Below are 26,105 nucleotides of genomic sequence, written 5' to 3'. Positions count from 1 at the left end.
GAAAGAATACAGAACAGAAATAAAACCCACAAGAGGTGACAGTGTCAACCACTCTCAGCATTCTGGCTTGAAACTGTTCCTTTCTATAAACACCCTGAGCATTCTCATTGTCCACAGCTGATCAGTCCAGTGCTTAGAGCATCAGGAAAGAGGGAGGCTCATTACAACTCTGCCCAAATACTGAAGGTTACAAAATGTTAGAATGTACTTCGTGCTCTACCAACAGTGACATCCATTGCAGTTCAAAAGGCATAGCAAAAATTCAGAGTCTGGGCCTCAGATGAGCTGTGCTCCAGAAGGTGAGGCCTAAGACAGGCACTCCTGACAATCCTCAGCTGTGTCAACACTGCAAGGAGCTGTGCGTATATATAGTTAAGTAAATAATTTAATGTAAAAATCTCTAGTTGAAAAGCCCACGACATAAAGTCTAGTGGGGTCAGATCCACTTAGGCAAGACAATGAGCCTACCAGGCTTGCATGATGTCTTTGGTATTACTGGCTAAAATTATTATATTTATGTCACTTTTCTAGCAGTGAAAACAGACATCAAGACTGATGGTAAGCTTATTAAGTAAAGCATTTCATATACTATTTCATCAATGATCATTTGAACATGATACTAGCTAATAAAATGTTAATCAGATAACGTTAACTTTCTAATGGTTGAATGTGCTCTAAACATTGCCACTGCCCACAGGTAAGGCATGTACACATGGATGGGGGAGAAGGCAGAGTGTAAGGGCTCCAGATGCCTTAGAAGGACATTATTAGGGTGTCTTTTATGAAAATATTACCCAGTGACACATTCTCCTGCTAAAATTATGGAGATGACACGTGTGATTGCTTGTTGTTGTTTTTTGCTTACTTCAAACCCGCCTGGAGAAAATGTATCACAGCACCCATGCTGTCTTCCAAGGGAGCACTGGGCATGGGCAAGCTGGGCAGTGAATGTAGAAATTTCCAAATATGAGGCTGCTGGTGAAGGCTTTCCAATTTTGATATCACATCCTCAGTTTTATTGAGATCCACCTGATAGAAAAAATACCAAAAGTTTTCCTATTTAATGAGACAGAGATAGAGAGGATGCTTCAAATATGTTTTTTTTCTTAAAAAAAAAAAAAAAAACCAAACTGATGCCTAACTCCTCACTATGTTCAAGAGACAGAGTATTAGCGCTATTATTAGGTTCCTTCTATTTTTTAAAGTTTTGAAAATAAAGAAATTTGTATGTCTAAAATTAAGTACCAATATTAAAAATGTGAGGAAAATCTTCAATTTAAAGTAACTGAAAATTATCAAAAAGGAAAAAATAAGGGAAGAGAAAAAGCAGTAAAATCCAAAAGAGTGGGAGGGGTAGAAAAGAAGGATGCAGGAAATGAGAGGAAGGAGGGGGAGGGGAAGCAGGATTGGCTGGCATGGTACCACCTATGTGGTACCCAAAAGGGCCGCTCTGAGCGTCAGCCTTCTTGAAGGAGCCTCTCAGGCTAAGCATGCGTATAGGGAACAGATGCAGAAAGCAAATACTCTCTGCAAGTGTTTGGTGTGGAGAGCTGCGACCAGAGAGCTGGGCTCTCAGACAATTTCTGGCCACTACTGAGACTAGACTGGACTGTCAATGGGAGGTGTTAAGGCTAGACTAAACAATCAATGGTGGGGGCGGGGCCTCAGGAATAGCTTTTATTCCTGGTCTTCCAGCCCTCTGCATACCTCAGAACTCTACAAGCTGTCTCCCCAGCCATTCCTAGTCTCTCCCAGGAGACAGGAGTCACACTCCCATCCCGTTACTCTAGTGGAGCCTCCCTTGTCAAGGGAGCCTCCTTGGCATCACCCACCACCTCGAGCTGCTGCTTGAAGTGGCTGCTGCTCTGATTGGTCCCTCCAGAGCACTGACATAGTGAGCCACCTTAACAGTAGTTTTCTCTTTCTAGCTCCCCACAACTTCTCAGATACATTCCCTGCCCCATCTCCATCTCCACTCTCCACCCTTCGTTCATGTGTGCTTCTGCCCCAACACCTTGCAAATCCATATGTCTATGTCTATGTCTATCCTGGACTGTTTATCTCAGCACTCAGTTTGTGCTCACCCTCTCACCACACCCTCCTTGACAGCTCCACCTTGATGGATCCCTAGTATACCCAAGTCAATCTCCAGATTTCTCCTCCCCACTTCCTCCTCCTCACCACACCACTAAGAGAAACTAGCACTAACCTTTCTTTCCCTCAGTAAATGGCCATTCTGCACTTCCAATTGCTGAGATAAAGCACCTAGAATCACTTTGACTTCTCTTCATGTTCACTGAGACATTCCACCTAGAGGTCCTACCTTCTAAATATATGAAGAATTCCACCACCACCTACTTTCTTTCTTTAACTGCACATCTACATTGCACCTTTGACATACATAGGTACTGCATAAGGAACTAAGTTGATTCCTTACTTTCCAAAATTCTGCTTTTACCATCAACAACCTATGACTCAGCACAGCGACACAAAAGGTCCTGGAGAGACATCGTTCATGTCTCACTTCTCTGATCAGATTACCCCAAAGAACATTCCACTCAAAATGAAAATCAAGCAAAAATCCAAACACAGTAAAAAAGAAAAAAAAAGAAATAAAGAAAGAAAAGAAAAGCCCATGCTGGGAATCCCAGCACTGGGAGAGAGCTGGGAAGACAGAAAGATCAGGAGCTCAAAGTCATCCTTCATGACATGGAAAGCTGGAGTCCAACCTGGGCTAGTCAGGAAGGCAGGAAGGCAGGAAATATATCAGGTGATCTGACATCATTACCAAATTCTATACCAAAAACATAGACCTAGAATCCTTTCATCATAACAAGCAGAACAGCTTTGCTTCTGCCACACTTCAGCTCAGCATGGCCTCAATGTCTGCATAATAATCAGACCATGGCTATGACGGCAGTTTCTAGCTTCCACAGTTTCTATAATCTTTTTCCATGTTAATTGTTTATTGTATAGAGAGTATCAACATTTACTTACCCTAGTTTTGAATATTATCCATCATTATAAATAAACTATATATGCATGAAAGATTTTAGGGTAAGAAAAAAATGGCAGAAAAGCCACAAAGGTATCAAGTTGTTTTTCAACATTGATAGTATCCATCTTTCATTGTCACAAGCCATGTGACATTTAGGTGTGCTGCTCATAACCACCTTACAATGCTAATTTGATCATTAAAACCACACTTCACATGATTAAGTTAACATTCTTCAATTATTTATAAACTGAGCTTGCATGAACCTAGATGAGGCTCTTTGTAGAAGTTTGGTTTCTTGTGTGGTGCAATTTTAGAAGTTTGGTTTCATTTTTGAAACAAAGAAATATTATAAGAAAGTGTTTTCATTTTAATCCCGGGTGTGGGATATGGGGCTGCTTCAAACTGCAGCTGACTATGATTTGCCTCATGCTCTAGCAGGGGCACGGTTTTACCAGCTGCAGATAGTTTCTGTGGTTCTTTGACGTTTGGAGTTCTGGGAACTTTTCAGAGGGTATATTAAATCCTAGGACCCCTAAAATCATGGTGGATGATTGTTGGTCACTTAGGGAGGTTGGTTGTAGTTTGTTAGTAGCTGTGGTCAAGAAACAAAAGGAAAGAAATTAGATCCAGGGATTTTCCTCACTGTTCTCTTCCCTCTGTCCTTGTTTCTCTCCTGTCTAATGTTAGGATATAAAACTATGGGGATAAAGGGTAGAAGAAAGCAAAACAAAGTAGCAAAGATCAGAAGCACTCTTTGCCCTGCTGTAGCAGTTGGGGTAGGTGTCTGATAACAATTGGGTGTCATTTAATGAACACACAGGCAATTCTGCCCCACTCAGAGCATTTTGTTGGACTCTTGCAATGTTTTCATACACAAATATTTTCATGAGCTGCTTTATAGCCTGCTGAGAATTGTTCAGACACAATGTCAGAGCACAGTGCTACCAAAATCGCCTGGGCCTTGAATGTCTGGTGGAGGCAGTGTAAGCAAAGACCCTAGGTATTGAGGTCCAGCCTTTGCTCGGGCCTCCACAACCTTGACTCTACTGGTGGCTGGCTGAGTCTGTTGTGGGGATGCCTGTCACTGAAAACTGTTTAGAAGCATTTCCACCCCTGATCATCAGAAACAGAGAGTGGCCTCTCCACACACCCCTAGCTGTAACGGCCTCAACTGTATGCAGATGATAGCAAGTCATCTCACTGATATGATGGCCTTAACTGAAAGCCCTGTGTTTCAAGAGGGTCCAAAGTCATATGCCAAGCACAGATCTCACCAACTTTGAGTTCCTTTTGACTTAAATCCCTCCAACAAAGCAACTTGAGAGAGAGAGAGAGAGAGAGAGAGTTTGTGTGTGTGTGTGTGTGTGTGTGTGTGTTTACCACCCACCGCATCCCCCTCCCATCTTCTCCTCATAGTCACAGAACTCTGACTCTGATTGAAGAAATTAAAACCCATCATTCAATCTGATGTAAATTTGTGCCTATTGAATCTCACCCTGCACAATAATTACCACAAATAATTAAGTATCTAAAAGAGTCCTTTAAAATACAAACTAAGCCACAAAGAGATGTTGCTGGGATACTCACTGTTAGAAAACTGGAGCCATAAGAGGAACCTACAATAAAACACATTTAACAGATCAGCTGGTCAGACGCCAGAGGACAATGAGTGTCTGCTTCAGTCTATTACTGAAAAGAGACATACATAGGCAACAAACAGAAGGACAAATACAAAGACAACTGTTGCTGCCACATCCCAAACTGCATTGATACTAATTTCCTAGAAAACAAATAGTAAGTAAATTTCAGAACTTGGCCAGTCTCTAATCACACCTGGCATTGTGAGTATGCTCACAGAATGAACAGTGAGTGGAAATGGAGAAAGACCATCTGAGTGTGTTTGCACACCTGCAATCCCAGCACTCAGGAAGCAGAGGCAGGAGGATTGCTGAGTTCAGAGCCTTCTTGGTCTACACAGGCTCCAGGTCATCCAGAGCTACATAGCAAGACCCTTTCACAGAAAACAAACAAGCAAAGCCTGCAGAGGAGAGGAGGAAGAAAAGTGAAATTAGTGTTTTTCAGACTTCTAAATAACATGCTAGGGGAAATTGCTCAGACACTAAGAAGCTGAAAATAGATATGCCCATCTCAAGAGAATTAGTTCTGGGCTGGCGAGATGGTTCGGTGGTTAAGATGGTTCAGCTGTTCTTCCAGAGGTCCTGAGTTCAATTCCCAGCAACCACATGGTGGTGCACATCCATCTATAGGGGATCTGACGCCCTCTTGTGACAGGCAGATGTATATGCAACAGAGCACACAAACATTAAAACAATAAAAATAAATTTAAAAATTACCTTTTTAAAAAAAGGAATTAGTTCTGCTCTCAATCGTATATGAAAAGAACTGCTCTTGAACCCTCTCCAAAAATGTTATTGCTTATTGAGACTAATCATCACCACATAGCCCAAGCTGACCTTGAATTCAAAATCCTGCCACTGTCCCCAAAAGCTGAAGTTACAGACAGGAGCCCTGACCCCATGACAGAGACAAACAGAACCCCCTTATCTGCTGTGGAAGACCACCTGCCTTTTACTAAGATACTCTCAAAAAGCAAAAAGGGAAAAGACCAAGTCACATCTTCAAATCGGGAACGTGTGTCGAGACAGTTCTAAAACATGGGCAGGCGACATGGGACATGCGGATGGTCTTAGAGAAGGTGATTTAGATAGGTGGGTCTCAGCCTATGGGAGGGCTGGATCACTCCTCCTTTACAGCCTCTACCTGCCCCAGAGAGGAAGAACATTCCAGCCCACCCTTCAAAACAGCAAGCAGTGCTGCTCTCGTCCAGCAGGGGGTGCACCTTCACCTGGAGAACTCTGACTCTATGTCCAAGAAAACAAGGTAACATTTTCATGCTCTTACCAGGGGCTTCCGATCTTTTCAGCCAGAGCTTTTGTAAGTTCTTTGCCTTGTCCATTGTTTCAAAAATGTCCTCAGCCAGGTCCTGGATCTCATTTAAAAAGGCCAAGCTACTGACTTTTCTGTCATCAGATGCAGTTTGGAACCTAGACAAACTTCAGACACAAAGAATAGCTATCACATGTGGGCGAATTCTTGCAGGAATCCATTTCCCTGGCATTTAAAGGGTTTTGACACTTCATACCAAACTGTCTTCAGTGAAATATACACATAGTTATAAGCCTATCATCCACCCTGAAAAACCTTTGATCATCATCCAAACTGTCTAAAATATACAAATTTAAACATAGAAAAGATTCCTCATTCTCTTCAGTATCTGTAAAACTAAAATTTTTATATAGTCATTAGTTTTTTTAATTTTCATTTATTCAACTGAATACATTTATTTCATGTATTATACTACACATCCCATGCAAGGTGCTGAGAATAAGCACCTGTGAGCATTAGCAGAGAACAGAGAGCATTGTGGGAACACATAGATGCTATGAGATAAAAAATGGGACTGGTAGTGGAGAAGGGCTCATAGCTGAGAGCTGATAAATAGAATGTCCCCAACATGGTAGGAACTGGGGAGTCTGTTCCTACCCATGGGGGTGCCCATGGGGTGAGTGTTAGGATTCTGTCTAAACTTCACCCCACCATTACCTGGCAACAGCCAGGCAGGTCTGGCCCACTATAAAAGGGGCTTCTTGCCCTTCCTCCCTCTCTTCCTCTCTTAGCTTCTCTCTTGCCCTCTTGGGCTCTTCTCTCTCCCCTTCTCCTGCCCCCTCTCTCCACGTGGTCATAGCCAACCTCTGTTTCTCTACTTTCTCCCTCTCTCTGCCTTTCTCTGCCTCTACTACCCCCTTAACTCCCCTCCCCATGCCCTGAATAAAGTCTTTTCTATACTATAATGTCATGTGTCTGGTCCCTTGGGGGGAAGGGCCCCCCCTCAACATGGGCCCGCTGAGGCACCCCCTTCCCCTACACCGCCATAGAACATATTCTCACACCCATCTTTTTATGATCACAACAGTGAGAAGAGTGACAGTTTATGCTGAGCACGGGGCTGTCCGGGGATGAGAGCAGTTACAGTCTGTGCTGGGCATAGGGCTACCCAGGGGTGAAAAGAGTCACAGTCTGTGTTAGGCATGGGGCTGTCCAGGAGTGAGAGGAATCACAGTCTGTGCCAGGCATGGCAGTGCCCAGGGGTGAGAGGAGTCAGAAGTATCTGGATAAGAGCAGTGAGGTTTGAGGGTGCCAGAGAATTCCAAGCAGAGTCAGTTGTGAGACGACAACCACTCAACAGCAGGAGAGATCAGCTGACATGATCCATCTAAAAAGGAGAACCCAATCAAGCACACCAACAGTATAAAAACAGCATTTGCCAAGCCCAGCACCTGTTCATAGTGAAAAGTCCCTGAAAACAAAATCAACATTTTTAACGAGTAGGGAACATTTGCAGAATGCCTACACCTAGCTTCCCTTTGACAGTGGGGTCCTCAGGGCTTTCTCACAAAGATCAGGAACCAGGAACCCCAGTCCTTCCTCCCCATACCTTGTAACTACCTGCTGAAACCACAAGGGCATGCTGGCAAAATGGAAATAAAGACACACGGATTTAAAATGAAGCAATGCTGGGCTGGAGAGGAGGCTCAGCACTTAAACACAGTCATCACTTTTGCAGAGGACACAGGTTTATTCCAACACTTACGTGGTGCCTTAAAACTACATGTATGTAAACTCCCACTCCTAGGGAATTCAAAGCCTCAGTTTTACCTCAGGCACCAGGTATACATGTGGTGCACAAACACGTACAAGCAAAATACACATAAAAATACTAAAACCAATTAAGAATTTTTTTCAAATAAAAAAACAATCAAAGGCCTTTCTTCAAGGATGCATAGCTGTATACAGATTCTAAATATTGCAAAGGAAGTTCAAAAGAATTTTTGAAGGATAAAATAAGAATTGGTCTCTTTCCTGTGCTCCCCCGAGGAACAAGTACACTTGACTTTAGAAGAGTGAGCCTGGTGGCTGCAGAGCAAGGAACAGACGGAGGAGGGCAGGGCTTTGGAGGAAGGGGAAGGCAGGCAGGAGACCCACTGTGACCCTGCAAAGACCTTAACAAACTATGTGTGGAGCTTTAAATACACTTAGTCTTTTCTGTATTTCTTTGATTAAATTATTTAAAATTTATTTTTACTTATTCACTTTATATCCTGGTCACCACACCCTCAATCCCTCCCCCTCCCCCATGCCCTCATCCTCTGAGCGGGTGCCCCCCCATATTACCCCACCCTGGCACATCAAGTCCTTGTGAGACTAGGCGCATCCTTTCCCTCTGAGGCCAGACAAGGCAGCCCAGCTAGAAGAACATATCTTGCTGACAGCTTTTGGGATAGCTCCACTTGTGTGGGGCCCGCCTGCTAGGTCCAGCCTGTGTGTGCTCTTCTCTGAATTTCCGATGCTTTGACATGCTGGGGCCTTGCTGGCCCTAAATGGCAGCCTCTGCTGGGGTAGAGAGTCCTAGATGTGGCACACATCAATGCCCGGTGGTTAAATCCATTCATGCCTATGTGTTTACCTGATTTTAATGGGTATTTATGGAGAGGGCTATGGGCTGGACTTCCAAGATGCTGGAAGATGCTGGTACAAGTGGCTTCTCCTGGAACAAGATGGAAATACAGGCTTAAGCCTGCAACACCACTCATCATTCAGAAAGAGAAGCCAGGGGGCTCTTTTGAGAATGGTGGTAATTGGCTCCATGTACTGAATATTCGAGAATTGTAACTGTTTCCCATGGAGATGTTTAGTTTATGTACTAAACTTATCTGTTTTAAGTAGATTATATTTATACTCTCATTCATTTGCTTTAACTTGATTTCAGCATTGAACAATGTTTCTCCTACAAGATAATACATAAGACATTTGATTTTTTTTTTATTCGATGTATTCTTTATTTACATTTCAAATGATTTCCCCTTTTCTGGGTCCCCACTCCCCACAAGTCCCATAAGCCCTCTTCCCTCCCCCTGTTCCTCCATCAACTCCTTCCCACTTCCCTGTTCTGGTATTCCCCTATACTGTTGCACTGAGTCTTTCCAGAACCAGGGGCCACTCCTCTGTTCTTTTTGGACCTCATTTAATATGTGGATTATTTCTTGGGTATTCCAAGTTTCTAGGTTATTATCCACTTATCAGTGAGTACATACCATGAGTGATCTTTTGAGACTGGGTTACCTCACTTAGTATGATGTTCTCCAGCTCCATCCATTTGTCTATGAATTTCATGAATTCATTGTTTCTAATGGCTGAATAGTATTCCATTGTGTAAATATACCACATTTTTTGTATCCTCTGTTGAGGGACACCTGGGTTGTTTCCAGCTTCTGGCTACTACAAATAGGGCTGCTATGAACATAGTGGAGCATGTGTCCTTATTACATGCTGAAGAATCCTCTGGGTATATGCCCAGGAGTGGTATAGCAGGGTCCTCTGGAAGTGTCATGCCCAGATTTCTGAGGAGCCTCCAGACTGATTTCCAAAGTGGTTGCACCATCTTACAATCCCACCAGCAGTGGAGGAGTGTTCCTCTTTCTCCATATCCTCGCCGGCACCTGCTGTCTCCTGTGTTTTTTACCTTAGCCATTCTGACTGGTATGAGGTGAAATCTCAGGGTTGTTTTGATTTGCATTTCCCTAATGATTAATGATGTCGGACATTTCTTAAGGTGTTTCTCAGCCCTCCGAAGTTCTTCATGTGAAAAATCTTTGTTTAGTTCTCTACCCCACTTTTTAATGGGGTTATTTGGTTCTCTAGGTTCTACCTTCTTGAGTTCTCTGTATATATTAGATATTAGCCCTCTGTCAGATTTAGGGTTGGTGAAGATCCTTTCCCAATCTATTGGTTGACGTTTTGTCCTTTTGACAGTGTCCTTTGCCTTACAGAAACTTTGTAGTTTTATGAGGTCCCATTTGTCAATTCTTGATCTTAGAGCATAAGCTATTGGTGTTCTATTGAGGAACTTTTCCCCTGTGCCCATGTCCTCAAGGGTCTTCCCCAGTTTCTTTTCTATTAGTTTCAGTGTGTCAGGTTTTATGTGGAGGTCCTTGATCCATTTGGAGTTGAGATTAGTACAAGGAGTTAAGAATGGGTTGATTCGCATTCTTCTGCATGCTGACCTCCAATTGAACCAGCACCATTTGTTGAAAAGACTATCTTTTTTCCACTGGATGTTTTCAGCTCCTTTGTCAAAGATCAAGTGACCATAGGTGTGTGCGTTCATTTCTGGATCTTCAATCCTATTTTATTGATCCGCTTGCCTGACATTGTACCAATACCATGCAGTTTTTATCACTACTGCTCTGTAGTAAAGTTTGAGGTCTGAGATACTGAATCCCCCTGAAGTTCTCTTACTGTTGAGAATAGTTTTAGCTATCCTGGGTTTTTTGTTATTCCAGATGAATTTGAGCATTGCTCTTTCTAGCTCTATGAAGAACTGGGTTGGGATTTTGATGGGGTTGCATTGAATCTGTAGATTGCCTTTGGCAATATGGCCATTTTAACTATATTAATCCTGCCAATCCATGAGCAAGGAAGATTTTTCCATTTTCTGAGATCTTCAATTTCCTTCTTCAAAGATCTGAAGTTCTTGTCATATAGGTCTTTCACTTGTTTGGTTAGAGTCACCCCAAGATACTTTATGCTGTTTGTGGCTATTGTGAAGGGTGTCATTTCCCTACTTTCTTTCTCAGTCTGCTTATCCTTTGAGTATATAAAGGCTACTGATTTGCTTGAGTTGATTTTGTAGCCAGCCACTTTTCTGAAGTTGTTTATCAGCTGTAGGAGTTCTCTAGTAGAGTTTTTTGGGTCACTTAAGTATACTATCATATCATCTGCAAATAGTGATAGTTTGACTTCTTCCTTTCCAATTTGTATCCCTTTGACCTCCTGATGTTGTCTAATTGCTCTAGATAGGACTTCAAGAACTATATTAAAAAGATATGGAGAGAGGGGGCAGCCTTGTCTAGTCCCTAATTTTAGTGGGATTGCTTCAAGTTTCTCTCCATTTAGTTTGATGTTGGCTACCGGTTTGCTGTATATTGCTTTTACTATGTTTAGATTTGGGCCTTGAATTCCTGTCCTTTCTAAGACTTTTAGCATGAAAGGATGCTGAATTTTGTCAAATGCCTTTTCAGCATCTAGTGAAATGATCATGTGGTTTTTTTCTTTGAGTTTGTTTATGTAGTGGATTGCATTGATGGATTTCCTTATATTGAACCATCCCTGCATCCCTGGAATAGAGCCTACTTGATCATGGTGGATGATCGTTTTTTTAATGTGCTCTTGGATTCAGTGGGCAAGAATTTTATTGAGTAATTTTGCATTGATATTCATAAGGGAAATTGGCCTGAAATTCTCTTTCTTAGTTGCATCTTTGTGTGGTTTTAGTATCAGCGTAATTGTGGCTTCGTAGAAGGAGTTGGGTAGTGTCCCTTCTGTTTCTATTTGGTGGAATAGTTTGAAGAGTATTGGTGTTAAGTCTTCTTTGAAGGTCTGATAGAATTCTGCACTGAAACCATCTGGTCTTGTGCTTTTTTTTGGTCAGAAGGCTATCTGTGACCCCTTCTATTTCTTTAGGGGTTATGGGTCTGTTTAGATGATCTATTTGATCCTGGTTTAATTTTGGTATTTGGTATCTGTCTTAAGAAATTGTCCATTTCCTCCAGATTCTCCAGTTGTGTTGAGTACAGGGTTTTGTAGTAGGATCTGATGATGTTTTGAATTTCCTCAGTTTCTGTGGTAATATCTCCCTTTTCATTTCTAATTTTGTTAATTTGGATACTTTCTCTGTGCCCTTTGGTTAGTCTGGCTAAGGGTTTAATCTATCTTGTTGATTTTTTCAAAGAACGAGCTCCTGGTTTTGTTGATTCTTTGTATGGTTCTCTTGGTTTCTACTTGATTGATTTCAGCTCTGAGTTTGATAATTTCCTGTCTTCTCCTCCTCCTGGGTGAATTAGCTTCTTTTTGTTCCAGGGCTTTCAGTTGTTCCGTTAATCTTCTAATGTATGCTCTCTCAAATTTCTTTTTGGAGGCACTCAAAGCTATGAATTTTCTTCTTAGCACTGCTTTCATTGTGTCCCATAGATTTGCGTATGTTGTGCCTTCAATTTTGTTAAATTCTAAAAGATCTTTGATTTCTTTCTTTATTTCTTCCTTTACCAAGGTATCATTGAGTAGTGTATTGTTCAGTTTCCATGTATGATCTGATAGGAGGCATGAGATTATTTCAATCTTCTTATATTTGTTGAGGTCTGTCTTGTGACCAACTATATGATCGATTTTGGAGAAGGTACCATGAGGTGCTGAGAAAAAGGTATAATCTTCTGCTTTGGGATGAAAAGTTCTATATATATATCTGTTAAATCCAATTGGTCCAAAACTTCAATTAGGTTCACTGTCTCCCTGTTTAGTTTCTGTTTTCCTGATTGGTCCATTGATGAGAGTGGAGTGTTGAAGTCACCCACAATTATTGTGTTAGGTGCAATGTGTGCTTTGACCTTTAGTAAAGTTTCTTTTATGAATGAGGGCACCCTTGTATTTGGAGCATAGATGTTCAGGATTGAGAGTTCTTCTTGTTGGATTTTTCCTTTGACCAGCAAGAAGTGACCTTCCATATCTCTTCTGATGACATTAGGTTAAAAGTCAATTTTATCTGATATTAGAATGGCAATTCCAGCTTGTTTCCTGAGACCATTTGCTTGTAGAATTGTCTTCCAGCCTTTTACTCTAAGGTAGTTTTTGTCTTTGACACTGAGGTGTGTTTCCTGTATGCAGCAAAATGTAGGGTCCTGTTTACGTAACCAGTCTGTTAGTCTATGTCTTTTTATTGGGGAATTGAGTCCATTGATGTTAAGAGATATTAAGGAGTAGTGGTTATTGCTTCCCATCATTTTTAATGTTAATTTTATACTAGTGTGGTTATCTTCTTTTGGGTTTGATGAAAGAAGCTTAATAGCCTGCTTTTTCCAGGATATAGTTTCCCTTGTTGTAATGGCATTTTCCCCCTATTATCCTTTGTAGGGCTGGGTTTGTGGAAAGATATTGTGTAAGTTTGGTTTTGTCATGGAATATCTTGGTTTCTCCATCTATAGTGATTGAGAGTTTCGCTGGGTATAGTAGTCTTGGCTGGCATTTGTGTTCTCTTAGAGTCTGCATGAGCTCTGCCCAAGATCTTCTAGCTTTCATGGTTTCTGGTGAGAAGTCTGGTGTAATTCTGATAGGTCTTCCTTTATATGTTACTTGCCCTTTTTCTCTTACTGCCCTAAGTATTCTCTCTTTGTTTAGTACATTTGGCGTTTTGATTATTATGTGACGGGAGGTAGTTCTGTTCTGGTCCAGTCTGTTTGGGGTTCTGTAGGCTTCTTGTATATTCATGGGCATCTCTCTCTTTAGGTTAGGGAAGTTTTCTTCCATTATTTTGTTGATATTTGCTGGCCCTTTAAATTGTAAATCTTCACTCTCATCAATGCCTATAATCCTTAGGTTTGGTCTTCTCATTGTGTCCTGGATTTCCTGGATGTTTTGGGTTACAAGCTTTTTGCATTTTGCATTTTCTTTGACTGTTGAGTTTTTGGTTTCTATGGTATCTTCAGCATCTGAGATTCTTTCTTCTATCTCTTGTATTCTGTTGCTGATATTTGCATCTATGGTCCCTGATTTCTTCCCAAGGTTTTCTATCTCCAAAGATGTCTCCCTTTGTGCTTTCTTAGTTGTTTCTACTTCTGTTTTCAGATCCTGGAAGTTTTTGCTCAGTTCTGTCATTTGCTTGTTTGTGTTTTCCTCTAATGCTTTGAGAGATTTTTGTGTTTCCTCTTTCATGACTTCTGCCTGTTGATCAAACTTCTCCTGTATTTTTTTAAGTGAATTTTGCATTTCCTCCTTATTGGCTACAAACTTCTGACCCATATTGTCCTGAATTTCTTCAAGTGATTTTTGTGTTTCCCTTGTAAGGGCTTCTAGCTTTTGATCATTTTTCTCCTGAATTTCTTTAAGAGATTTATTTATGTCCTTCATGTGTTCCTCTAACAGCATCCTTACCAGTGCTTTTAAATCCAACTCTTGTTTTTCTGGTGTGTTGGGGTATCCAGGACTTGCTATTGTTGGAGAACTGGGTTCAGATGCTGCCATAATGCCTTGGTTTCTGTTAGCAACCTTCCTAAGCTTGCCTTTAGCCATCTAGTTCTCACTGGTGTTAGATGGTCTTATTGTCACTGGCAGGTGCCACAACCTATTGTGGACCTTTAGGGCTATTTCCGAGACACTGGATGACTGGGTTTCCTCTGGCACAGATTACTGATATGCTGCCTTCCTCTTTTGTGCCTTTGGAGCCCTGCTCAGTCTTGCCTCAGGAAATGTTATACTTGGGTTGTCAAGGTGAACCAGGTGTTCTCAGACTGCTTTGTTATGGAGCAAAGATGGTGAGTGGGGGGTCACTCCCTCTGTTGATTCTCATGTAGGATACAGGCCCCACGACCTTGCAGATAAACCGCCTATGTTCTCAGGTCCTGAGCGCAGGCAGACCCCTGGAGATTTGCACCCCCAGAGATCTTAAGCTCAGGATAATACAGTACCTAGTGATGTTTTTCTGCCCTGGCAGGCCACAAAGATGGCCACAGAAGTAGCTCCCTCTGCTATTCTCTGCAAAGGATACAGGCCCCACGACCTACCAGCTGGGAGATGAACCACCTGTGTGCTCAGGTCCTGGGCGCAGGCAGACCTCTGGCTGTTTGCACCCCCAGAGATTTAAAGCTCGGGGTGATACAGTACCTAGTGACTCTCTTCTGCTCCAGTAGGCAGAGAATATGGCCGCAGGGATTCTCTCCCTCTGCTGGTCTCCAGGCAGGACACGGGCCCCATGCCCGGCACACTGGCAGATGAACCACCTATGTGCTCAGTTCCTGAGTGCAGGCAGACCCCTAGTGGCTTGCACCCCCAGAGATCTAAAGCTCAGGGTGATACAGTACCTAGTGAAACTCTTCTGCCCCGGCTGGCAGAGAATATGGCCGTGGGGTGACATTTGATATTTTAAGAGCAGAAAAACCATCAATTCTAATCCTTGGAGAATAGGTGAATAATAATACATGTTTCTGAGAGGATTTTCTTTACCCTAGAAATGTAACCATGAAGAAAGGCCCAGAGTGAAGAACAGAACAGGGAGGAAACTTGGTCACTAGTCACTCTTGGGTGTCTCCTCCAGCCAACTCCCACACAGGGGTGGCAGAGGCTGCTGGGTACCTGCCTTGTCATCGATACCTCCTACCATAGACCCACCGGCTAACACAATGTCATAGAGAAGTACAGACTGAAATTTTATGTATCAAAGGATAAGCCTAATATACTCTTCTAAATCATTTAACAGCCATGTATGAATTATATGAGTGAGAAATACACATGTCCCAATGCAGAGAAGGCTGACTTTGAACACACAATCTTCTTTCTTTACACTCCTGAGTACTGATATGTGCCCATACACAAATTGGGGAAAAAATTTGTGTGTCATGTGTGTATGTGTGTGTGTGCCTGTATGTATTATATTTGTGCATGTATGCATATCTGTGTGCAAGTGAGGGTATGTGTTTGTCCATGCTTGGCATATGCGTTTGTGTGTTTGTATTTATGCATATATGTTTATTTGTGTATATATGTATGTGTGTATATGTGAGTATGTTTTATGTGTGCATGGGTCTATGTGTTTGTGTGTATATGTGTGTGCATCTATGTGTGTGTATACGTGTGTGTGTGTGTGTGTTTATATATATATATGTGTTTATGTGTATATGTTTTTGTTTATGTGTGTTTTGTGCATATGTTTGTGTGTGTATGTATGTTTGTATGTGTTCATGAGAAAATATCCCATGACCTTCTATACCAGTACTGCTCAGCTGCTTACAGTGAAGCTCATACTCAGCAAAAGTTCATTTTAATTGGTAAAAATTACTAATTTGGAATACAGTGGAAAAGTCATTCCATAAGTTGCTGCAAGCCCATTAAACTAGCTAAGCACCAATTAAGTTTAGCATATCCAAAAAGTGAAAAAGGAATAATAGTGAGAAGAATTTTTCCTGATTACAAATTATAGAACCGCTTAGAGGATTTTAATTCTGTGTTGTTTTATAAATTAGAGAATTTTAGAACTAAAATAACAGGGTTTTCACGACAAAGAATCCCCTCCACAAACACGGTCATTCACTGCTCAGAGTCACTGATAAATAAAACAAGCTCAGTGCTTCACTTGGGCCAGAGAGCATTCAGAGAAGAAACTTCTCTAGCACCCCAGGCAACCCAGTGCATAGAGGCCATCTTCAACAGCAGGTAAGGTAGCTCATGAGAGACTCTGGAATCTCATCTAGAGAAACCAGGAGGGGGTTTGGGGGGGGGGGGAGGAGGGAGGAGGAGGAAGACGAAAAAGGAGGGGGAGGCGGAAAGGGAGGAAATCAGAGAAATCAGACTTCTCTTAAAAGAGCTTATATTAAAACCCAAAAGTGGCCCCTAAAGACATCTGTGAACTGCTCTCCAGCCTCACCAAATGCCCAACACCCTCCTCCTGGAGACCTGGGGCTTACCAAGTTGAAGGCACTGGTGTAAGAAAGTGGACAGAAAGATCCCTTGTAACAAGAAGCTGATTTTATGGTCTAAGTATTATTATTTTAAAGATGATTCATCACATTCTTATGTTCATATTATCAACAAAGGAAGTACATAGTAAATCTTTAATTCAGCATTACAGTGTGTGTAAATGTAGACAAGGGAGAGGGAGTGGAGACAGAAGAGAGGTGGGGGTAGAGGCAGAGAAATCCAAGCCCTGTAGCAGGTGTGGGGAGGGCGGCTTCCTCCTTCCTCAATCCAGTTCTTCACTGACACACCTATGCAAAGTCTGATCCTGCGCCAGTAAACTGAAGCTCACACACAGATTTTGTTAATGTTCTACAGGGCTGATAGACTTAAAACATGGTGACTAGAGAGTGCCAGGGTTGCAGAACCTTGGCCAAATGATCTTGGATAATTTTTAGTTTCCTGAATATACATCATCCACCCCTGAGTCTAACCTATCAGATAAAATCTTTGGAATGCGTTAACTTGGCAAATCTTTGGCTTCAATCAACCCAAAATTTAGTGTCATCAGACAGCATCTGAAACATACCTGTAACCCAGGTACCTGAGGTCCCCACCAACATATCTGGGAACTGACTTGATTTGTGGCTTCCTTTTGGCTTATGACAATAAGAAGTTCATGTAATGCCTTTCATGATAGAACTCATCATCTGAGTCTTTGGGCTTGTGGCATGGGTGCCCACATTTAATTCAGAATGAACTACCTCTTTGAGGAAGCCCACTAAGCATCCAGGTACTGAGGAGGGCAGCAAGGCGTGGGCCAAAGCTGATGACTTTTGCCTATTTAATTCTCTATTGCTATTCTGGAACCAAAAGCTGATGGTTTCTGGCAAATTATTCCTATTGATAGGAGCAGGGAATTAGAAAATGAAACTGAGTTACTTGGGCTCTTCAGTCTTTGACTCAGGGACTTACAACTGATCAGATGAGAGGCTCAGAGTTAACTCTTCATGAACTGGAGGGGAAAAAAAGAAAGAAAGAAAGATGGGAGGGAGGGAGGGAGGGAGGGAGGGAAGGAGGGAGGGAGGGAGGGAGGGAGAGAAAAAAGGAAGCAAGGAAGGAAGGTAGGAAGGTAGGTCAGGCTTAAATACAGACACATGCACAGTAGATGAAGCAGAAGAAAGGTACACCACCACCTTGTTTTTAGTTTTCATACCTACTCAGACAATTGATTACATGGTTTTGTAAGCATTTCTACATCCATAAGTTCATAGTGAGTTTAAGGCAATAATTCATGTCATAGATTGATAAGGTTTAAAGAGTTACAGGAGAATTGTTTACATGTCTTCATTAAGACTAGCACCTGACTAAACACTTGCTATCTAACACTTCTAGCTCTGCAAGTTCATTGTTAAAGAATAGTTTTTATGTCACAACTCAGCATTGCTTTGTCAAGAGATAAATCATCTGCCTTGTGTCTTATTATTTTAAAGTCTTGTATAAACTGGTCCATCATTTATTTTGTGTCCTTGCACCTACAATAAATTGCCCATTCCCAGTTTATGACCTTTACTTACCAGATAGTGATCTCATTCCTAACCTAGAAGGAATGTTTTCCTTGATTGTAAATTTGCTCTAAGCCTGTTTTCTTTTCCTAGTGCAATTAGCCTGTGACATGTGAAGGTTTACAGAGCTCTATTTGTAGCTTTTATTCTATAGGGTGCTTAAGATTACTTGTATCAATTTAGGAGTTCTATAAAATCATTATCAGGAATTAAGAAATCATTTCATCTATGCAGCATTACTACGTGAGAGTACATCTTTATATTGATTCTGCAGGAAATCTGATCAACAGAGTAGGTAAATACACAGGAAATTATTAAGCTATTTAATAGTGGTAGGAAAGGCATATCAGCAGTGAGAAGCAGTCCTGCAGTGAAGTCTCTGGAGTCCTTGCCTCCAGAGCACACCCATGATAGCCTTGCAAACTACTGAGCGATCTCCAGAAGAGTCACGTGCTTGCCACAGCCTTTCATAAGGGGCTTCTGCCACCTCTTATTCCCTTTGAGATGAGGACTGCGTTTATATGGATACCAGGTTAGGAAGAAGATGTGTCAGAAAATTCACTTGAAGAAATGGCTCAACTTCTCAGCCCTCCACTGGCACCAAGCATCACTGTCAAAGAAGCCAGATGTGACACACTGAGACAGCTATGATGCGTTTCTCCATGTGGGGACTCTGAGGTTGCCAGCAGTGGACAGGCTGGAAAGCTTGGGTCAGGCTAGTGCCTGGGTTTGCTAGTGAGGAACCAGAAACCCATAAAATTCCTTGCACTCAAACCTTTTTGAAAGTGTTATCACAGTTGGAAAACCCATCTTTCAAGTGAGATCACTGTATCCACTTAACAGGGATGGTGTAAGGCTGAGCTAGCCCCTATTTCTTAAGAGAATAATGGTGAAGAGCCGTAGTAACAGCTCAACCAATGCTGCTTGCAGAAGTAGGCAGGCTGCAGGAACAGTATGATAATTACTTTTAGTAATGCTTACTTATTAATTTACATACAGAACATTTTCTTGTTGAATTATTATTGTTTCTAGGATAGCTATGTGCCCCTGTATGGCAGAACTTAAGTGAGGGATCAGGGTGCATCAGTGTCCAGGAGAAAATCAGCAAAAAACAAAGAGGACCCAAGAGGAACCACAAGGACCTTTCAGTGGAGTTTGAGGGGAAATCAACAGGGCAGACAAGCTAAGCATCTGAAGCTGCCTGAGAAGACAGATAGGGAAGAAAAGGAAGAAAGTTATATTCTATGAGTGGAAACAAGTCTGTGAGCAGCTGTATGTGTGTGTACGTGTATGTGTGTGTCTGTGGTTACTGGGGTCTATAAATGTATATTTTATTAAGGTGATAACATTCCTCTTAATTTCCTTAATGTGTTTTTAGGTATCAGCACTCTTGGAATAGTCAACACACAGTGTATGTACGTACATACACACATACATATATACATACATACACATATACACCTGTACACTTATACATATGAACACACAGATATATACAACACACAAACATACACACAAACACATACTCAGACACATGAACATGAATATTAATACAACAATAAACCACACAAAAAGGAACTGTCCACACTACTGAAATCTACAGAGAAGGAAGGTTGGCTGAGGAAATTCAACACTGAGGAGAGAGGGACATGAATACTATGGACACAGAGTTTTTCTTTTAGGGGTGATTGAAAAAATTGTTTATGATGATCAACGTTAACTATAATTTACAACTGTTAATATGTCAAAACTACTGGGTTGTATACTTCAAATTAGTTATTCAGATGGTGTTGTGAATTAAATCTCTATTTGTCATTTCATCTTTTTTGTAAAAACATACCAATCAAAATCCTAGCATGCACTTTGTAGAAATCAACAAGCAAGTTTTGAAAACTGGTGTGATGTCCATAAGCCCTAGAAACATAAAATTACTTTTTAAAAGAACAAAACTGAGAACTTAAACACTAGCTCAAAGACTTCCTGACCTACTGTCATTAAGGGTATTGCCCTCCATCTAGGTCAGAAAGGACAGTGGATGGAGAGAAAGAATTGCATGCTGTCATCACCTCGACCAACCTTTTCACAATCAGACAAATAAGGATGTTTATTCTACACAAGAAAGAGAGAAGCATTTAAGAAAAATGGCTTCCATAAAAGCCCAAACATGCCAGGGGTGGTGGCACACGCCTGTAATCCCAGCACTCTGGGAGGCAGAAGCAGGCGGATTTTTTGAGTTCGAGCCAGCCTGATCTACAGAGTGAGTTCCAGGACAGCCAGGGCTATACAGAGAAACCCTGTCTCAAAAAAAAACAAATCCCCCCCCCCCAAAAAAACCAAATACTTAAGTTTTCAGATGAGGACCTTAACTCCAATGTGAAAAGGCATCAAAGAATCAAATGTCTGAAAACATAAATTACATAGCTGCAGTCATAAAGCACTATGCACCAGATGTGTGAAATAACACAAATGTCTCTTCTCACTCATCTGGAAGCCACAGGCCTGATGTCAGGGACTATGTAGGCTGAGCTCAGAGCTAGGGAAGGGGAGTCTTCTGGTGTTCAGATGGCCATTCTTCCATGTGGACTAACAGAACAGAGGAAGTACTGTGGTGTCTCTCCCTTTCCTTGTACAGGGTCTATTATACCAAAAAAATCCTCCTGAGGGATATTTCTGAATGTTAATTGTTTTAAGTCCCTTGTCATTGGCACAGGTGTACAAGCAGTTCAACTTAGGACAACAGAAACTTAGGGAATGTATAACAGAAGAATGTGTGTCTTAGGCTTCTATTGCCGTGCTGAAACACTGTGGCACATGGGGAAGAAAGCGGTTTAGTTGGTATCACATTTCCAAGTAACAGTCCATCACTGAGGAGGGGCAAGAACTCAGGCAGGGCAGGAAAATGGAGGCAGGAACAAAAGTAAAAGCTGAGGGACACTGCTCGACAGCTTGCTCCTGTGGCTTGCTCAGCCTGCGTTCTTATAGGTCCAGGATCACTCGCCCAGGAGTGGCACAGCCAACAGTGAGCTGCACGCCCCCTCACTCACACACACACACACACACACACACACACACACACACACACATCAAGACAGGACAGCCTTACCAGGGCCATTTTTCTCAATCATGGTTTCTTCTCAGTTTACTCCAGCTTGTGTCAAGTTGGCATAAAACCAGACAGAGCCACTAGTCCCTTGTCATCTTGACACACAAGCACATCAGTACTCCATTAGAACCCTGCCTTTCTTCTTTGACCCCAATCCAGCAAGATAACATTAAAATTGCAGAATAAAGCAGTACAACTTTTAAAAGGCCCACAGTCTTTAAAGCACACACACACACACAATTTGAAATTTTGTTTCTTTAAAGCATCCGAAGTCTCTTTCAAAGTTCAAAGCATCTCGAAAACACCCAAAGCTCTCTAAAATATCCAAAATCTCCCTAAAACTTCAAAGTCTTTCAACCGTGGGCTCCAGTAAGATCAGAATAAGTTAAATACATTCTTATTCCAGGAGGGAAGAAGAACCAGGCCACGGTGGTCGTAATTAGATGAAAGCAAAACCAACACCAACAGTGTAAAGCTCAACATCAGACATCTGGGATTCATTCAGAAACTTCTGAGTTCCTTCCAACGGCTTGGAACACCATTCATAACTAACACGACGACTTGTTTCCTAGGCTCAGGATGGTTCCCTTCCATGCCTGCTATTGTCATTGGTAGCTGTCCCATGCTACTGGCATCTACAAAATGTTGAGGCCTCCTCTGCAGGTGGGCTACATCTTCACCTATAGCCTCCCCTGTGTGTCAAGGACTCAGACCCTGCCACATCGGGTCAAGCCTCAAGTTCTCTCCATGACCCCTTCAATCCTGGGTTGTTCACTACTGTTGAGGCTCTGCATTCACCAGTGGCCTCTCGTGGTGTCAAAAGTCAGGCTGAGGCATGACAGCATGACCCATCCATGCCTTCAATTCCCTTAACACCTATTACACTGCCAAGTTTGATAGCCTACATGAGATAGAAATGTAGCCACCTCCAGAATATATCTTAGGTGTGCTAACTCCGAGGAAACACTTCCCAGAAGATTTCAAATGTCCTAGCAAAACAAGGTTTCTTTTTAGTAGTTCTTATACCTCTCAGTTATTCATCTCTAGCTGAAAGGACACCACAGTCTCTTAAGACAAAATAGGTAAACAGCCATGGTAACAGCCATTTGCCTCCCTCTGAAACTTTGTAACCCAGGCCTCTACTGGCTGTACCTGTGCTCAGCATTATCATCTAAGTTCTCACAATGGCTCATTAAACTCATAGCACTCAATGGATTCTCCAGATCAAACACCCTGTCTTAGTCAGGGTTTGTATTCCTCCATAAAAGATCATGCCCAAGAAGAAAATTGGGGAGGAAAGGGTTTATCTTGATTTTGCTTTTGATTGTGACTGTGCCCTGATATGATTCCCTTTTAAAGAAAGTATTTAGTAGAGCCCACAGTTAAGAGACTTTGAGTTGTAAGTGGCCTTCAACTGCCTCTGAGGCTACACTTTCACCAATGGCCTCTGCTGGCCTCTCACAGTGCCAAGCATCAGCTGCTATCCATTCATGTTTCAAAACCAGTAGCACCTGGGTGACTCTTATACATTACCAAGTTGGCTACCAGCACAAGGTACACCATGGCTGCCTCTGGAACACAGCTTCTCTGTGCTCTCAGGAAACACTTCCCAGAAGATTTCACCTTAGTGATGTTGGTCTCTTCCTCATCACTGCTAGATTGATAACCCTTGTTAATAACCAAAGGGTTAACCAGTACCAATTGTCTCGAGTAATGCAAAAGTTTCACTTTAGTAGTTCTGGTACCTTATTAATCACAGCTGATTCTTCAGCCCCAGCTAACCAAAACCACAGAAGCTTTACAATCAAAATAGCAACTGGTACTAGTATTTAATCTTCCCTCTGAAATTTCCAAAGCCAGGCCTCTATCATTTGTACTGTTCGCAGCGTTATCTTCCAAGCTCCTGCAGAACATCCCACAGAGCTCTTAACATCCCAATGACTCTTCTAGCTCAAAGTTCCAAAGTCCTTCCACAATCATCCCCAAAACATGGTCAGGCTGTAACAGGAATACCCAACTCCCAGTATCAGCTTCTTTTAGTCAGGGTTTCTATTCCTGCACAAGACATCATGACCAAGAAGCAAATCAGGGAGGAAAGAGTTTATTCAGCTTACACTTCCACATTGCTGTTCATCATCAAAGGAAGTCAGGACAGGAACTCACACAGGACAGGAAATTGGAGGCAGAAGCTGATGCAGAGGCCATGGAGAGGTGCTGCTTACTGAGTTACTTCCCCTGGCTTGCTCAGCGTGCTTTCTTATAGAACCCAGGACTACAAGCCCAGGGATGGTACCACCCACAGTGGGCTGGGTCCTTCCCTCTTGATCTCAAATTGAGAAAATGCCTCACAGCTGGATCTTGTGGAAGCATTTCCTCAAGGGAGGCTCCTTTCTCTGTGATAACTCCAGCTTGTGTCAAGTTGACACACGAAACCAGCCAGTACACCCCCCAAAACATAGTCAGGTTTATCACAGAAATACCCCACAAATATGCTACTAACTTCTACCTTCCATTGCTGGGATAAAATGCCACGGCCATAAGCAAGTTTAGGAGGGTGGGGCTGATTTCATGTTATAATTCCACTCTAACCTATGAAGACTGCTTTGGATGAAGCAAAAATTCAGCTAGTCCTGACGAAAGCTGGGTCCTGGCCCATCAGAACATCTTAAAAAGCAGACAGAACAAACTTTGAGAGACAAGACAGAACAGACAGCAGCAGAGAAAGCAGCAGAGGGAGAATGAAAATGTAGAGGTTAGAAATACTTTAAACTGGAAAAACAAACAGTGATGGTCATAGCATATGAATAATTAAAATAAATGAAACTTTTTAATATTTCTATTTTTAAGATTACATGTCTATGCAGCGGTAGGGGTGTACACACACACACACACACACACACACACACACACATATTAGTACAGGCACCTGCAGAGGCCAGAAGTGGGAGTTGGATCCCATGGAGATGAAGTTACAAACTTCTATCCTTCCCAAGTGATGTTAGTGCTGAGGACTTGTGCCCTTCCCCCAGTCTTAAGCAGACTAAATAGACCTTAAGTGCTTGCCACTGTTGGGCCTTAACGTCAGCCTTGGGGCACCAGCAATTTCCTACAGGCATAGACTGCCCACTGGGCTTGCTTTACAACATAATCCAGCAGAAACAAAGGATGGGTCTGTGGGCTCTCCCTATATAAACACGGTGCTGAATATTAAACTTTGAGCCTTGATCAGAACTTTTGTCGCTCACCACGTTCTTTTTCATTTCCAGCCCCCCAGTTCTCCATGGCCACTAGACGGCTGCAAGGACTGAACTCTGCAAGACAAGGACATGGCTTCAGCGACTGGCTGACTTCAACCTCTGAACAGCAGTGCTGGGAAGAATCAGATGTACAGAGTATATAGGTATCATAAAACATTTCAAATTTGCTTTATTCACTTTATCTTGAACTAGGAGGGAGCAATCCCCCCCCCAAAAAAAATAATACTCTGTGGGAATAATCTGCTGTCACTAATGACTGTGGTTTTGCTCTGAAATCCTCTTACTGAAGCAGAAGCAAGCTCCCTACAAAGCCAGGAATGAGGAAGCTGATTTTCCTAATCACACTCCCAAGTCAGCAAGGACCTAGAGGTTCTGCCCAAGGTAAGCCTCCCTCAGGTGATTAGAAAGAGCCTGGCCACCCATGCAGCAAATTAACCAAGGTGATATCTAACTAGCTTTGAAATGAAAACGAGTTTTCAGGTATTTGCAAACCAAGGCAGCCAGAAGGGAGTTGCTAAGGGTTTTGTTGCTATAGTTTGGCTTTCTTTTGCTGTTAATTTTTATTTGGCTTAGTTTGGTTCAGTTTTTTTTGTTTGGTTTGGGGGTTTGGGTTTGTTTTTGTTTTTTGTTTTTTGTTTTTCTGTCATTTTTTTAATTTGACTTCAGCAGAATTCATACTTGAAACATGAAAACATCCTGGCAGAGCCAGCGAGGCTCCCCTTAGAACTGGCTTCCCAGCAGCTGTTCAGCCCTCACCACATAAGCTGTTCTTTCTGTTTTCATCTCACATTTCCCACACCTCCAAGTTGGCCCTCCTCAATACCAAAAACATTTTAGTCTCAATTCTTAAAAGCCTAGTAATGCTGAAGATGTTTGCAACAGACTATGGTTTCGAGAATGTGAGACAAACACAATGTTGACTTTATAATCCCCAAGTTTCTGTGAACTAGAGTGTGGGTGCTAAAATGGAGGAGCACACAGACAAAAAAAAAAATGTAAGTAAATAAATAAATAAATAAATAATCTTGGGGGGGAAAAAGTCTACCAGAACAACATTAATACTTCTCCAAGTAGTGCATAAAATTAAAAAAGAAAAGAAAAGAATACTGCCACTCTCACAGTAAGGTAGTTTTATCCTGATTATCAAAACTAAATAAAAACACAACAAAAAAAAATTATTGGCCAGTTTCCTAGATAAACATAGATGATGAAATTTTTCAACAAAACAAATTGCAAACCAATTTCAAAAATATATCAAAGCTCATTCATCATGATCAAGTTGGCCTTATTTTATAGATACCAGTTCAATACATGTAAATCAATAATGTACCCAATCACAGATACTCAAAAATCTCATGATCTTAATATATAAAAGGCTTTTGATAAAATCCACTATCTCTTCATGATTAAAGTCCTGAAGAAACTGTAAAAAGAAGGAACACACTTCAATATTCAATGGCTGGGCAGGGAGACAGAGTCAGGACTTCAGGTTTCCTGGGCCAGGAACTGAGGAAGGAACAGGAAGGGATATAGCTGCCATGCCAGGAAAGGAGTAGACACCACTGAGAAGTGCTGGAAAGAGAACATAAGTGTGACAGTGTGACGCA

At 41.9% G+C, this 26,105-nt stretch overlaps 1 protein-coding gene across 1 annotated transcript in view; it reads right to left on the bottom strand.

Moving 5' to 3' along the window:
- Positions 1–26,105, bottom strand: part of Abca13 (ATP binding cassette subfamily A member 13) — a 450,643-nt gene that overhangs the window by 386,010 nt on the left and 38,528 nt on the right. Inside the window, exons 4-6 of the mRNA XM_052199718.1 lie at positions 5,921–6,072; positions 4,586–4,614; positions 866–1,029 (exon numbers count right to left, since the gene is read on the bottom strand). Coding sequence (XP_052055678.1) covers positions 866–1,029; positions 4,586–4,614; positions 5,921–6,072 — 345 coding nt within the window. The remainder of the gene's footprint in view (positions 1–865; positions 1,030–4,585; positions 4,615–5,920; positions 6,073–26,105) is intronic.

Source organism: Apodemus sylvaticus, chromosome 11, assembly GCF_947179515.1.
Source record: "Apodemus sylvaticus chromosome 11, mApoSyl1.1, whole genome shotgun sequence".
NCBI lineage: Eukaryota > Metazoa > Chordata > Mammalia > Rodentia > Muridae > Apodemus > Apodemus sylvaticus.
This window is presented reverse-complemented; position numbering and strand designations above follow the sequence as displayed.